The sequence below is a fragment of the Apus apus genome, chromosome 1 (assembly GCF_020740795.1).
Source record: "Apus apus isolate bApuApu2 chromosome 1, bApuApu2.pri.cur, whole genome shotgun sequence".
Taxonomy (NCBI): Eukaryota; Metazoa; Chordata; class Aves; order Apodiformes; family Apodidae; genus Apus; species Apus apus.
In genome coordinates, this window is record NC_067282.1 from 161,374,474 (window position 1) to 161,387,999 (window position 13,526).

Genomic DNA, 13,526 nt, shown 5'->3' on the forward strand with positions numbered 1-13,526 from the left:
ATATTGTTTTCATTGGAATGAAAAGGAACTCTTAGGCATAAGGAAATTAAGATTTTAACTGCATCCAAAGTCAGGTTTAAGTGGCTAGCCCAACAGGAGAGAAACCGGTTTAAGAATTTCAGAAAAAATTCTTTAACACCGTAATTTTTCATTTACAATTCAACCTCTCCTTTACATGTAAATTTTAATCACAGATATGATTGCAAATACACCTAAATACAGGGCTACAACTTGGTCTTTCAAAACACGTATTTGAACCACCAACCCTCCAGGAAATTCTGAACAGGTTACTAAATGTACTATAAGGAATTAACTAAATGCTTTATTCTGGTTTTAGCAGCAAGTGTGCTAAGCTTGGTAACCTCAAATGCATCACACCATACAGCAACATTAGGTCTTGGCAACAGATGGGCAAAATAGAAATTCAGAAGAAGCCCCATTTTCCAGCAATCTGCTTCCAGGGCAAGCACCAGAGAAACAATGGGAAATGCAAGGCCATGTAAAATCAGTAGATCACACAAAACTAGCACAGATACTTTACTGCTTCTGACCTGCATTCTAGCATTCTAAGGTCGTATTTTCCTCACGTATACTTTAGAGATACATAAAGTTACGATAATTACTTTTTTCCATCCGGTGCGATCACAAGGTAGCTTAATGTTCTCGCTGAAATAAAGCATAAATACGAAAAATGTTTTAGTGGTCTTTTATGTTAGGAAAACAAAGCAGATTTTGAGGAAGGCTCACAATCAGAACTACTATTTCCTATCTGCTACTACAGGTGAGTTTACCAGCAAATGCCCAAGTTTCAAAGGTAGAACAATCATTACTGTTTGAGAATGCTAGACTAAAACAGAGGGAGGCTTATTAAAGCTCATCTGTACTTGGTAAACCAGCCAAAAAGGTATGTCTGCCATTAATCTCAAAGGAAAAAAAGCAAATGCTGTTTGGCAGCCAATACGCTTTTCATGCCAACTAGTAAGTTACCAGATTGATGTTGGAAATTAAGAAGCCATAGAACGAGTATGCAGGACTTCAAAGATCACAGATATGCAAGAAGCTCCTGAAGCCTTTGTATGACTGGGCTCCTCATGTACATCATGGTGAGTGGATATATTCCCCTTCTTGCCCAACAGACATACTGAAATTTGGTATCAACCAAAGTCTGGTATTGCAAGTGCCAGACCTTCACCACTCCCACTGCTGGGTATATTGATAAATATCTGCAAAACATGCTAGCTACTTGTTAATACAGGCTTGCTGTGACTAAGAACCACATCACTGACTGTTCCAACACATGCAAACAGATTGATTGTCCCTGAAGTTATTTTTTCATCTCATGTACACGCTACTTTCACAGTTTGTAAGACTGCCCATCAGATACCTTAAACACTCCTTGGGCGGTATGACTGTCAGTTTGTGGTCTATGGCACAGCCACAGAGCCCCCTTTAACTGGATGAAATCAGGACAGACACATACTTTATTAGCGAGATTTTTGCTGGATGTTTTATTTTACAAAAATATCTTAACATGTCACAAAGAATATACAGCTGAAAAGAATATGCAGCAAGATAAGCCCTGCAAGACTGAAACTGCATGGTTTTGAGAGCTGATAGTGGAAAACAGAATGCCCAAGCTGTGCAAAACACCTGACTGTTAGTCTAATTTTCTCAAGCTCTTCAGTACAGAAATCTGCATTTTGCATTGTACTGTTTTCATGCATGTACAGAGATATTAAGTGGACAGGACAGACAATCACAAATGTCAAACGGCTCAGTTTGTAAAGCATGTAGTTTTCGTCTTCCAACTTACTGAGAACCCTCTACCAGTTAACCCAGGCTTCTCCTTCAAGAATTATTGACAAGAATAAGGCATAATAAAAAACCCAAACAAACAGAAAAAGCAAACCCAAAACCCTTTCAGAAAGGAAACTGACAGGAAGAAACGGGATCATTAAAATTAATCTCAAACAGATGTCACAGTTGCAAAGTTTTAACCTTTTGTATGAAAGCTCTTACTACTCCTGAAAATACTCAGCATAACTGGCATGTTAGTGATATTTGCATCTTTTGGTATGGTTAGTATTTTGAAAGTCAGTTGAAGTTGTCCATAAACTTTTTAAAAAATTCATTTATTCACTGTACGTAACAGAGCATCAGCTATGACAATTCAAAGATTGATTTATTTTTTTTAAATGTCGTATTTGGAGAATATTTCAATACACATTTTATTCAACAGTCATAGATATTAAAATTCACCTGACACTTTTCAGTCAATGTTAGCACTTCAAACCACAATCAAACTGCAGCTGTTCTCTGGAGATGATGATGTAGGCATCAGTGAGGGAACAGAGTCTGTAACTCCACAGAGTCACAGATAAACAGCGCTTAGCATGTGCAATGTGAAGCATAATTATTATTATGTAAATCTCAAGGAACTTAAATTTTGTGTTATATTAATTAGGCTGCTGGAAACAGAGAAAAAAGGCTGTTTGTGTACAGATCAGGCAATTTCTTGAAAAGCTTTGAAAACAAACTAGTGAGCATTTATGCACATATCTAATAATAAAATGTGGGCTTTCCACTCTTCTGTTTGGAGTTCATAGACATGGAAAATTTACCAATAATACTCACGCATCTCATACATCTCTGCAGACATGTACTTTGATATCCATTAAGGTCCTAAATTGTTTAAAACGTATTTACAGTTCACACAGAAATCCATCAAATTATCAAAGGTGGAAGAAAACAAAGAACTATCAAAACTACTCCTAGATTTATTTTTAAACAGGTGAGAAACAAGTTAATCTAAGAGCTGGTGGTTGTATTACTGAATATCAAATATGAACGAGGGACTTTTTACTACAGTATCTAGTAGCAGAAAAAGGTGCAACAGTTTTAAGCTAGAAGAGGGTAGATTTAGCTTAGACACGGAATAAATTCTTTACTGTAAGGGTAGCGACACACTAGAACAGATTGCCTCATCTTTGGAAGTGTTCAAGGCCAGGCTGGATGGGGCTTTGAACAACCTTGTCTAGTAGGTGTTCGTGCTGATGCAGGCAGGTTGGAACAAGATTATCTTTAAGGTGCCTTCCAACCCAAACCATTCTGATTCTATGACATCAGCAGAGATAAAAACAATCAGTTACCAAACCCAGTAGTGAAGTCACTTGAAAATGGCATTTGAATTCAGCTTCTAAGGCTCTGTTAATGTCCTAATTTGTCTTGCCTACTTGTCACCCTTTTGGTATTTTTATTTTTGGTTAACTTTTGGCTAACTAATACTCTTTCTGCTGACTTGGTGTGTGTGTTTAATGACAGAAAGAGATCATAGTTTTATTTATTTCCCTTAAAAATAAAGCCTTTACATTTATCTTCTCTAAAAAATGTTACTCCAAGGTACAACTCCACAACTCCAGTATGAAACAACTTAGATACACAGCTGAGATTTAAATTCTCGGTCTTGAATCTCACATAGGAGAGGCCCAGAGGCATTTGGGAAGAAGAGGGGGAAGAAAGCAAAACATGCCTGGATTCCCCTCTTCTCTTGCTAAGATCCTAGGGCAGAATAAATATAACAAGAAAAGTTTTAATGGACATCTTCCTCTGCAACTACTACAGGACAAGATGAATCGGACTAATCTGAAGTACTCTTTGCTCCCCAGCAAGGAACAGCCTCCAGCCTTCTCTTCGTACAGTTCTGATGGATCAACAAGATAAGGAATGGCAGTCTTGACATGGAGTCAGAACACATGTTGCAGGCCAGAAGATTTCCCAGGAGGGAGACCGTGAAGAGTTTGCTGGCAATCAAGCAGCTGAACTAACACTCAGGACATTTTAGAGAACTCTGGTAAAAACAATGATGAAAGCACAAAACAACTGAAAAACAGGTGAGATGAAGATTCTGGTTTAGCTGGCAATTTGGCTTCAATCTCACACTTCAAAGTCAAAAACATAGGAGGGTTCTTTTGGTGGTTTTGTGTTCATTTGTTTTTTCTACATTCAAATAGTAAAAAGGTAATACTTTTTATATGTAGAATAACTACATAAACCATGACTTGTTTCCTCCTAGGACACTGATGCAAAAATAGTGTCACTAAAATAGAGCTGACCAACACTCCCAGCTCTAGAAATATAACACCGGAAACTGCAGGTTTATAAACTCCAAAGAATAAATGAACAAAAGCTGGTTGGTGTCACAGGCTGAAAATACAGCCTTCAGACCCGCTATGTATGTCCTGATTTAGTATAATTGGTCTGTGACTTCTTGTGGTATTTTTAATAACATTCCATTAGGTGTTTCATATGGCAGTTTTTGTATTAGGTCTTTGAAATGGCATACTATTATAAAAACTGTGGTTTAACACAGATGCCTAACTCTTCTATCAGAGTAGGTGAAGCTCTGTAGTATGGAATTAAAATGTTCTTTGGCTCCAGAACTACAAGCGTGTATTCCACTTATACAAAAGTTTGTCACACAATTATATATGTTGCAGAACAAAAAAAAAAACAAAACACCACCTAATTCACTTGCTCTAAGCCAGTCTGTACTTTAAATCTTTTCTCATTGTGTGGGGTTAATACCTCCATTCTTTTCACTCGTTTCGCTTTCAGAAGTTCTCATGCCCACCTCAAAATCTCTGCTATTTCTGCATCAATCTTTAATAGCTGCACTACACAATCATAACCTAGATGTGGTTTCACTATCAGTATATGAAATGGTGTATCTTCTGTTAATTCTGTAACAGAACAACACTCAAAAAATGCTGAAGCAAATTATATAAAGTACATTAAATAGCTATACTCACCACAATAGCTTGTTAACCTGATGAAGAGGATAAAAAGTTTCTGTTCAGAAACATCCTACCACCAATAGATATATTTTTTTTTCCATATCAGGGGAATTCATTTCCTGAAAGGTCATCTTGTAGCAAAGAAACATTATTTTCTGTGGATCACCTGCTCCACCTATTAAAGTCCTTCCTGCTAAGAAGTAACTGCTTTATGCTTAAGCATAATGCACTTTATTTTCATTAACATATCCCATTCATTAATACAATGCAGTCTCTTTCCCTTTCTTAACTATAGTTTGCTCTTCTTACCCAATACAGCACTGTAATTAACAAATCTCTGGCTGAGGTATAAAAAGGATTTAAGAGTTATGCCATGACTGGAACAAGTTACATAACCATAAGGAGTGCCAAGAATCTTGCATCTTCACAGCCTTCTTCATTAAATATCAACAGTAATTAAGAGATGGCAAAGAAAATAATGAATAATCCACAAAAAGGCAAAAGTCCAAAGATGACATTATGATCGATCACCTTTCTCTTTCCATTAAGAAAGAAAAACCAAATCATCATCAGCTTTCCACAGCTGTTGAATATGAAGATATGCACATCTCAAATGGTTGCCGATTTTCCTTTTTTATTTGAAAATGCATGTTTCACACCCATTTAGCTAAAACATGGGATCCTAAATTTTCTGGATCACCAGACCTCCTCGCTGGCCAGCAGTACTCAATGGATCCTACCAGTTTATAGATAAGATCTCTTCCCATACTGTTCTGCAACCTATCTTCTGGGCCACGGCTATCACATACTTACACACAAAGCACACGCAGATCTAGGCAGCGCTGCAGCCCTCAGTCAGCCGCTCCTGCGGGAAGGAGTATGTTGCCCGCAGCCCTGGGGCGAGGCAGGAAAAGGCCGTGTGGGGGGCGGCGAGGGCCGGGCAAGCAGCCGCCGCCAGGAAGCCCGAAGAAGGGAGTGGGCCGAGGCGAGGCGCAAAACTGTGGCCAGGGACAGAGGCCGCACCGCAGCCCGGTGCTCAGCAGGCGCGCAGGACTCACGGATGAGGCCCGGCACGCACAGGCAAGGGAGAGAGGACCTCCCGCCCCCGCGGGAAACTACCGCGAGCAGCAACTACACCAGATCCAACCCTCCCAACCCCCATATTCCACCCTAGGGGGAACAGCCCCCAGCCCGCCGCTGCCCGCCCTACCTGAGGCCGCGGAGGAAGCGGCCCCGCAGCTGCCGGCGCCCCTGCCCAACGCCCGCGTGCACTGCGCACGCGCACCCGCCGACCAACGGCCACCTCCCTCCGCCCCGCGAAGGCTGCCGGGAAACGCGCCCCAACGGCACGGCGGGCCCCGAGGAGTGCCGGGAGTTGTAGTCTCGGGGGCGCCGCGCGGCACGCTGGGATACGCAGCTCGCCGGCAGCCCCGTTGCCCCAGTGAAACGGTTCTCCCGAGAGGGATCGCGCCCTGCCCCGTCCGCTCGCCCCGTCCTGTGTGGCCGGGCAGTACCTCGGGATTGGGAGAGCCCGAGCGGCACCGCGGGAGCGTTGACTTTCCCCACGCCTGCGAATATCCTGGTCCCTGGGAGCGGAGCCGGCGGGAGAGTCTGATGGCGTCGCCTAGCAGCGGCCTCCGCCGAGCTCGGGTCAAGGGGCAGGCGGTGCTCTGAGGTAGGAGGGCGAGGTCACTGCAGCTGGCGGCCCGCTCTTCCCCCGGAGCGCCTCGGGCAGCCGGGCCAGGGAAGGCGGCGGGGCAGGCCGGGGGTCCCAGGCAAAAGCGTCTGGGCGCAGACATCGTCACTGTGCCGTGCGCGGAAGTTACAGCCCACAAAATAAGACAATTTGTTAATTCAGCAGGGTCAGATGAAATTGAGGCAAAATTGTCTCTCAGCAGCATCCCGAAAGGACTGCAGTCTGTCACCGTACGAGTCCGGGGGTGTGGTTATATAAATTGGCAGACGACAGGAACTCTGCGCGAGATCCCATTTGGCTGTGGCTTTGTAGTTAAGAGCTGGTGCTCTGTGGAACCAGTAGATGAGAGCTGCTCTGGGCCATCCAATTTGAAAATCAGAAGTAGCTTAAGTTGGGTTAGCCTGGTAAACTAACACACAGTTAGCAGAGCACATCTCCCGCAAGACTATGCAGCTTCACGCTGTTCAGTCTTGCTTAAGTATCCATGCTAAACACTGTGTGCACGTTTATGGAAGAAGAATAGCTATTCCTACTGGTGCTTAATTTCACTGTAAGGCACCTGCCTAGTAGGTTAGCTGCCTCTTTATGTGGTTTCATGTATGCAGCTGTCGCGATCTGATAATCGGATATGTGAAGATTCTTTGGGATCCCACCAGGGCAAAGTGAAGATAATACAATATTGGATGCAAAAATAGGCATTTATTTAGGTACAGATCAGCTGGTAAGAGTTACAACTATATTTTTGTTATAAGCCTGTAATAAATACGATGACTAACCCTAAACGACAAAAGAGAAAGATCAGGAAAGGAAACAGAATTATAGTAAAGTCAAAGCAAAGTCACCACCCTGAGCTCCAGCGGCATCCCGTTGGTCTTAGAGAAGGGGAAGTGGAGGACTGGTCCTAGGAGGCATCTTGAGACTGGCATTCTTCTATGTTGTTAATTCCTTAGATATGCCACGGCAGTTACCCAGTTACTGTTCCACATTTGTAGCTTCTGACCCGAGTTGGCATAAATTCCATCTTTTGCCAAAGATGACAGCTCGTCTGTAAAGCTCCCTGATTAGCACTTGCCTAAGGTATTTGACATACTGCTGACACATCGCAGGGTGGGCCGGGGGATGGGGGGGAGGCGGGGCTAGCTGTTATCAGTGGAGTGAAACGGGTTTGGTGTGTTGTGGAGATGTCTCTTTGTCAGATTCTCTGAGGAAATTGCCTCAATAAACACTGCTTATCTTTTGGATGTCTTGAGACAAACACCAGATACCCTAAGTGTCTGAAACACTGTTCATCTTTGGATAGTTTGAGACAAATACCATATATCCTGAACATCACAGCAGCAGAGGACATTCTTGTTGTTCTAATAGTAAAACATACCCACCAGACGTCTCTTGCTGAACTTTGTAACATCTGGCCATTTTACGTATGTTTCATTCTGTGAGTAAGTCAAGAAAATCTTGTAATTAATGTCACATGCACATCTATTTCACACTTTTTGTAGAGCCATTATCTTAGTGTCTCACCACAAAGATCCTCTGTTAACTAAAAGCACAGGTTCTAGTTGATGGGAAGGGATCAGCCAAATTTTACAATTAAAAGCTCTTCAATTAAATAAGTTCTCTCTTATTGTCCTTAAGTTATGCTCCCCACACCTTACTATAGCTGGTCTCCCCACAATTTGGAGTGTTTATGTACAGATATCCGTCTTTTTTGACATAATTTCAAGATCGACACTTTCTTATGACTCTATTTTATAAGAGAAATAGTTTTGAAAAATTGAAGTTAGGAAAAGTTGACAGTAGTAAGGTTTTGTATTTGCTTTCAGAATAGTTTTGATTTTCAGACGTTTCATACCCGTAATTCCTACATCCATTATTTAAGAAAAAATGAATATGTTCTCAAAAAGCCCAACATTTAAGCAGGTATGTTAATGAAATCAAGTAGTATTCAATTAACTGAAGAAGTAAGAGTGCCAAGGTTGGTATATGCCTGCATATGGTTTTCTCATATTTTTCTTTGCTGACTGACAAAGCAGAAAAGCAAAAAAGTGTCATCCGTATGAAATTATGGGTTATAAGGAATGCATGTTTTTAGAAAACATTTAGCAAACACTGAAGAAAATGTAAATTTGGGGGAGCTCTCGAATAGTTTACATATTCAAAAAAGATGAGGAAATGTTGATTTTTATCCTCCCTGGATTTGCAGTCTTACAGCTCTTCTTTCAGGCTGCTTAGCCCTATTTATTGGGAAATAAATACCAGTTCAGCCTTTTATTAAGGAAGTGTCAGTTATTGAGTCTTTAAACTGGTGAATGATGAACAAGGTGCATGATGGCACTGATTTCAAAATATTATGTTTAGCATAGAGCATTTTTGCAGTTATTCATTGAAGTTTTGTTTTTTTTTTTTCCTATAAAACATATCTATCCTGGCTGTGTAATTAGTTTTTTGAATAATATTGAATTTAATGTTGTGATTAGGTTTATTTCTTTCTCATTTTTCTTAGTCATTTATGCCATATTCATCATAAGCATTATTAAAAATAAACAATAAGTAGATTAAACAATTTTATGTTTCAAAGTTGGCAGACTCTAGTTTTTGAAATATTGATGATAAAGGCTAGAGAGAACTCCATAGAACAGACTAATCCAATATTTTCAATCTCTTCTGCCGTTTTCAGCTACTGCATTGACTTTCCAGTATATGAGAAGTCACTGTGGCCCACAGCAACCAGGAGGTAAGCAGTAGAACAAACCTTTGCACCACTTTCTAATTAGATTTTTGTCAGTTTCCAGGTTGTTTACTGTCCTTTATAAATTCATGTATTCTAATCAAAAGGAAAGGATATTTAATACAAGAGTTTAATATCTTAGAAACAAGTATCAATAAATGGATGGTCATATTATCAAAATATAGCAGTTGTTTGTTGTGTTTTAAATATTAGAAATAATGATTTTGTTACTATAAGGACATGTTAATCCTAAAAGGGCTGGTTCAAAGGGCATCCAGTTGTGTTTGCTCATTAGCTTAAAAATTCCACATTGAGAGGTGGAGCAGAAAAGAGAGACATTAAAATTAATATAGGGGTTTCACCTGTGTCCTGATGTACACTGTTAGTGTCACAAATTCCTTAAGTATGGATTATCAAATTTTAACATAAAGAAAAAAATATTTTACTATAGTCTCCTTGTTTGTAGTAGACCAAAATATGAACACAATGTTAATCAGTATTACAAAATCAGTACAGTTATTAGAATCATCTTGTGTGGTTCAGTGGCCAGACTCCTTTATATCAGTTGACATTAGATTGATTGGACTAATAATATCTGATAATTGTTATTTCAATTTTTTTCCAGGAAAAAATTGTGAATTCAATATGGCACCCATTTTAGATTGGAAGAAGCTTATGAAAACTGATCCAGATGCTTTGCCTCATCAAGAAAAACTTGCAGACAGATTGCTGGAGACCATATCCAAGGTACTCAAGGGGAAAAGAGAACATCAGGTTTTAGTTGTGCTATCTTTGGTCCTCCACATACCTAGATTATTTGTTTTGTGGATTTATATAAAAACATATTTATATAAAACCACTTTTGTCTTTTCTGTAGGTTGATGGGAAAGAGTTAAAAACAGAAAGTCGGGAACAATTGATACACCTTTTTAAAATTACTCAGTCACTAATGAAGGTTTGTATTAATTCGCACTTTCTATAATTCTACAAATACGTTTATTTATTTTCATTTTGTTTGAATGAAAGCATCATTGTTGCATATTTTTAATGTTTTTTTTCCCATTTTCCTGCACTGAACATACTGGTTATGCCTAAGAGCATTTCTATGCTACATGTATGCCTGCACCAGAGTATTTGCTTGTAGCTGTTGGGATTACAGCATGTTAGCAGTGGGAACTAAAGTGAATAGAACTAACATAGTTATATAGTTAAGTAACCTTAGTTTTACAGATGGAAAATGCAAACAAATATATCAAAAATTGCTTAGGTATTTTAATGATTTTAACTTTAATACATGTTTTTGTAGTAAATTGATGGTTTAGATTAAATAGAAACATCACCATAAATAAAGAAACGCTGCCGTCCTAAAGCTGATCCTATAAATCTATCATAGCTTCTGGTATTTACTCATACATGTACTGAAAACACATTTACACATTTGTTTTAGACAGGGTTTTTTTTACTATTTTTAGTACTCAGCAGTATGCTTGTCAATGTTTAGATAGCACTGTAGCATAACTTACAGAAGAAGATATTTCAACAATCTGAACTTAATTGTCAACATGGGGAGAAATAGGAGTGGCTTAATTGGTTTAAAGAGAGTGTTCTTTTGTAAATATTTCTTTTTTAGCAGGATTTCTATGGAATTATTTTTCATTTACATTTGTAGTAAATAGTTGCTCTTACTTGTTGTGTTCTTTTTTCCGCAGATGAAAGCTGAAGAGGTAGAGCTGGCATTAGAAGAAGTGGAAAAAGCTGGGGAAGAGCAAGCCAAATGTGGTAAGAAAGCCTTTTTATGCTGTTCCTAAATGATATGTTAAATATATATATTTTTTCATTTTGTTTATTTTTGGGTAGTTAGGTTTTGTTGTTGTTGTTGCCATTGATTTTGTCCTTGGTTTAAGTTTAGGGAAATGAATGAAATACCAACTGTTCTGAAATCAATTGCTTCAGTGAAGTAAAACATTTGAAGATTAAGGTTAACCATTGTTGTTTTATGTACTTTTTACCTTATGGAGTAATTCATAACATCTGTTCTATTTTAACAGAAAATCAATTTAAAACAAAGGTGATGAAGCTTCAAAATGAATTAGAGGTATGTTTTAAAATGTTGTTAGTTCATGTAGTGCTGTTTGATGGGGCTTTTAAATGAGGTTTTTTAGACTAGTATTTCACTCTAGTAAAAAGATGTAATACACCTACATTTTAGCTAATAGTTTTTATTGGCTTTCAGATATTCACCAGCCTTAGGTTTGCAAAGATGTTGTATGTGCAATGAAATTTTTATGCTTGAGTAAATCCCATATATTTATAAAGGTTTCTGGGTTTTTTTTGAAAGAAGCTAGTGAGTCCTTCCTTTTTTTTTTTCCTGAGCGTTAGAAATGTTAATCGTTGCATCTATTTTTATTTTTATTAGTTCTTTCTATTTTAAAGAACTGTACTGTATTTATAATTATTTTTATGCTTTTAAGATGGCACAAAGGTCTGCTGGTGGTCGGGATACTCGTTTTTTGCGTGATGAGATTTGTCAACTGGAAAAGCAATTAGAACAAAAAGAGAGACAGTTAACAGATACAGAAAAAGAACTGGACAAAGAGAAGAAAGTGAATGAGCAGGTAAGAAGTACTTCAACTTGATATCTCTAAAATGTGTTCTGGCACATCTTTTGAAAAGTTCTGAAAAGAGCCTCTGAAATTAAAAAAAACATCATTGATGGAATAAGACCATTACTTTTGTTTTCTGTTTGTTTCTGGAGGTCTTTATTTTCATAGTTTGTAGTGTTAGTGATATCTATAAAGGTTTTTCATCTTGTTCTAGCTCGCTCTTCGGAATGAAGCTGCTGAAAATGAAAACATCAAATTAAGGAGAGAGGTTGGTAAAAATTATTTCTGATTTACTGTACCTTTGTTTATAAGTACATTATTAGTGCTCTGTATTTATAATCTTTGGTGTGGCACGATGTTTAGTTCTGTTTTAGAACATTTCCTAGTTACTAGTGCAAAGACAATATGGAATTTTAATCACATTCATCAAACATCTTTATAGTACATCTACTCCAATTAAGCTTAGTTAATTGAGGTCAGGAGGTCTACATTTGAATTTGCATGGCCCTACTCTGCATTAATTTTGTCTGGATTTTGTATTTTGAATTGTTAGTATTTTACTTTAATACTGTTGACAAATAGATTTGATTAATATTAGACAGGTGTTGGTTTATGCGTGCTGCTATTGCTAAGGTTGTCTCATTGCACAAAACAAAATTTTAAAAAGTCAAGAGTTAATATAATGATCAATGAAACGATAGAGTTAATATTTTTTATTACTAGAATTTTTAAAAATAATTATCTTGAAACATTTATTCTAGCTGGTTTTAGGAAAAAAAAAGCAAGGGCGTTTTATAGCATTTAATACCTATAATCTTGGCATCTGAGAAAATAAAACAGACAGCAAAAGCTAAATTAACGTTCTGGGGGAAACCTTGAGAGTTACTCCTCAAAATACCCTTTTACTTATGTGTGTGTATGAGAAACAATTTTATTTTTTCTTTATGTTGACTCCTATTTAGTCTTCCTAAAGCAAAGATGATTTCTAATATTTTTCATGCTTTGTTCTTGTGGTCTCGTTCCTTCCTTTTTAATCCGAAGACAAAACGCGTAAAGAAAAAGGTGAGGTTTCTAAGTTTCCTAAAAGCAGACTGTAGGAATTTGGACGGTTTTTGACTGTCTTAGGTCTTCGTGTTAGCTTGCTAGAAAAGCAACAAGTTTTTGTCTTCAGCTTTTCAAAACAGATTCATGTTTGGCTGCCTTTTTTGCAGAATGAGCAATTGCGCCAAGATGTAGTTGACTATCAGAGGCAAATAGATTCTCAAAAAGAAACAATTCTATTACGAAGAGGAGAGGAGTCTGACTACAGATCACAGTTGTCCAAAAAGAACTTTGAGCTTGCCCAGTATTTGGATGATATTCAGGTAAAAACTATGCATACTATTGAGTATTTATTAGATTGTTACTGACAATAGTGTTTTGCATAAATTTATGTCCATTTAATGATCAAGTCAGGTGGAATAAGGGATTTCATTATGCAGGTGGGTTCTGTGACACATACAGTCTGCATCCATCAATCTGGCAGAGGTAATGAAGGTACGGGAACTGGAAATACGTCTTTTATTTGCTGTTATGATTTGTTGAATTTGATGATCTACAGGTTAAATACTCTCTCCTGTGCTGATTTATACTTTCAAGTCTTACATTTAAGGTAGCTATAAATTACCACTTATTCAGGTATTAAGATATGCACTATTTAAATGCAG

The 13,526-nt window shown here is 38.2% G+C and overlaps 2 protein-coding genes across 14 annotated transcripts in view; one reads left to right on the top strand and one right to left on the bottom strand.

The window, feature by feature from the left end:
* The window catches only part of TMTC3 (transmembrane O-mannosyltransferase targeting cadherins 3), a 32,779-nt gene extending 26,714 nt beyond the window's left edge, over positions 1-6,065 (bottom strand). For 3 of the 7 annotated variants that reach the window (XM_051614694.1, XM_051614638.1, XM_051614647.1), the window contains exons 1-2: positions 6,004-6,065; positions 624-666 (exon numbers count right to left, since the gene is read on the bottom strand). The gene's annotated coding sequence lies outside the window, so the exon portion shown is untranslated. Of the gene's footprint in view, positions 1-551; positions 600-623; positions 667-5,606; positions 5,649-6,003 lie in introns of those variants that run through there. The other 4 variants (XM_051614656.1, XM_051614664.1, XM_051614670.1 and 1 more) reach the window with 4 other exon arrangements.
* A 175-nt stretch (positions 6,066-6,240) lies between these two features.
* Positions 6,241-13,526, top strand: part of CEP290 (centrosomal protein 290) — a 49,553-nt gene continuing 42,267 nt past the window's right edge. For 4 of the 7 annotated variants that reach the window (XM_051642509.1, XM_051642928.1, XM_051642751.1 and 1 more), the window contains exons 1-10: positions 6,241-6,468; positions 9,167-9,223; positions 9,843-9,964; positions 10,095-10,172; positions 10,927-10,996; positions 11,266-11,312; positions 11,689-11,832; positions 12,035-12,088; positions 12,862-12,882; positions 13,032-13,184. In XM_051642509.1, the coding sequence (XP_051498469.1) occupies positions 9,190-9,223; positions 9,843-9,964; positions 10,095-10,172; positions 10,927-10,996; positions 11,266-11,312; positions 11,689-11,832; positions 12,035-12,088; positions 12,862-12,882; positions 13,032-13,184 (723 nt within the window). In that variant the 5' untranslated portion in view covers positions 6,241-6,468; positions 9,167-9,189. Of the gene's footprint in view, positions 6,469-7,439; positions 7,567-9,166; positions 9,224-9,842; positions 9,965-10,094; positions 10,173-10,926; positions 10,997-11,265; positions 11,313-11,688; positions 11,833-12,034; positions 12,089-12,861; positions 12,883-13,031; positions 13,185-13,526 lie in introns of all 7 variants that reach the window. The other 3 variants (XM_051642675.1, XM_051643100.1, XM_051642591.1) reach the window with 2 other exon arrangements.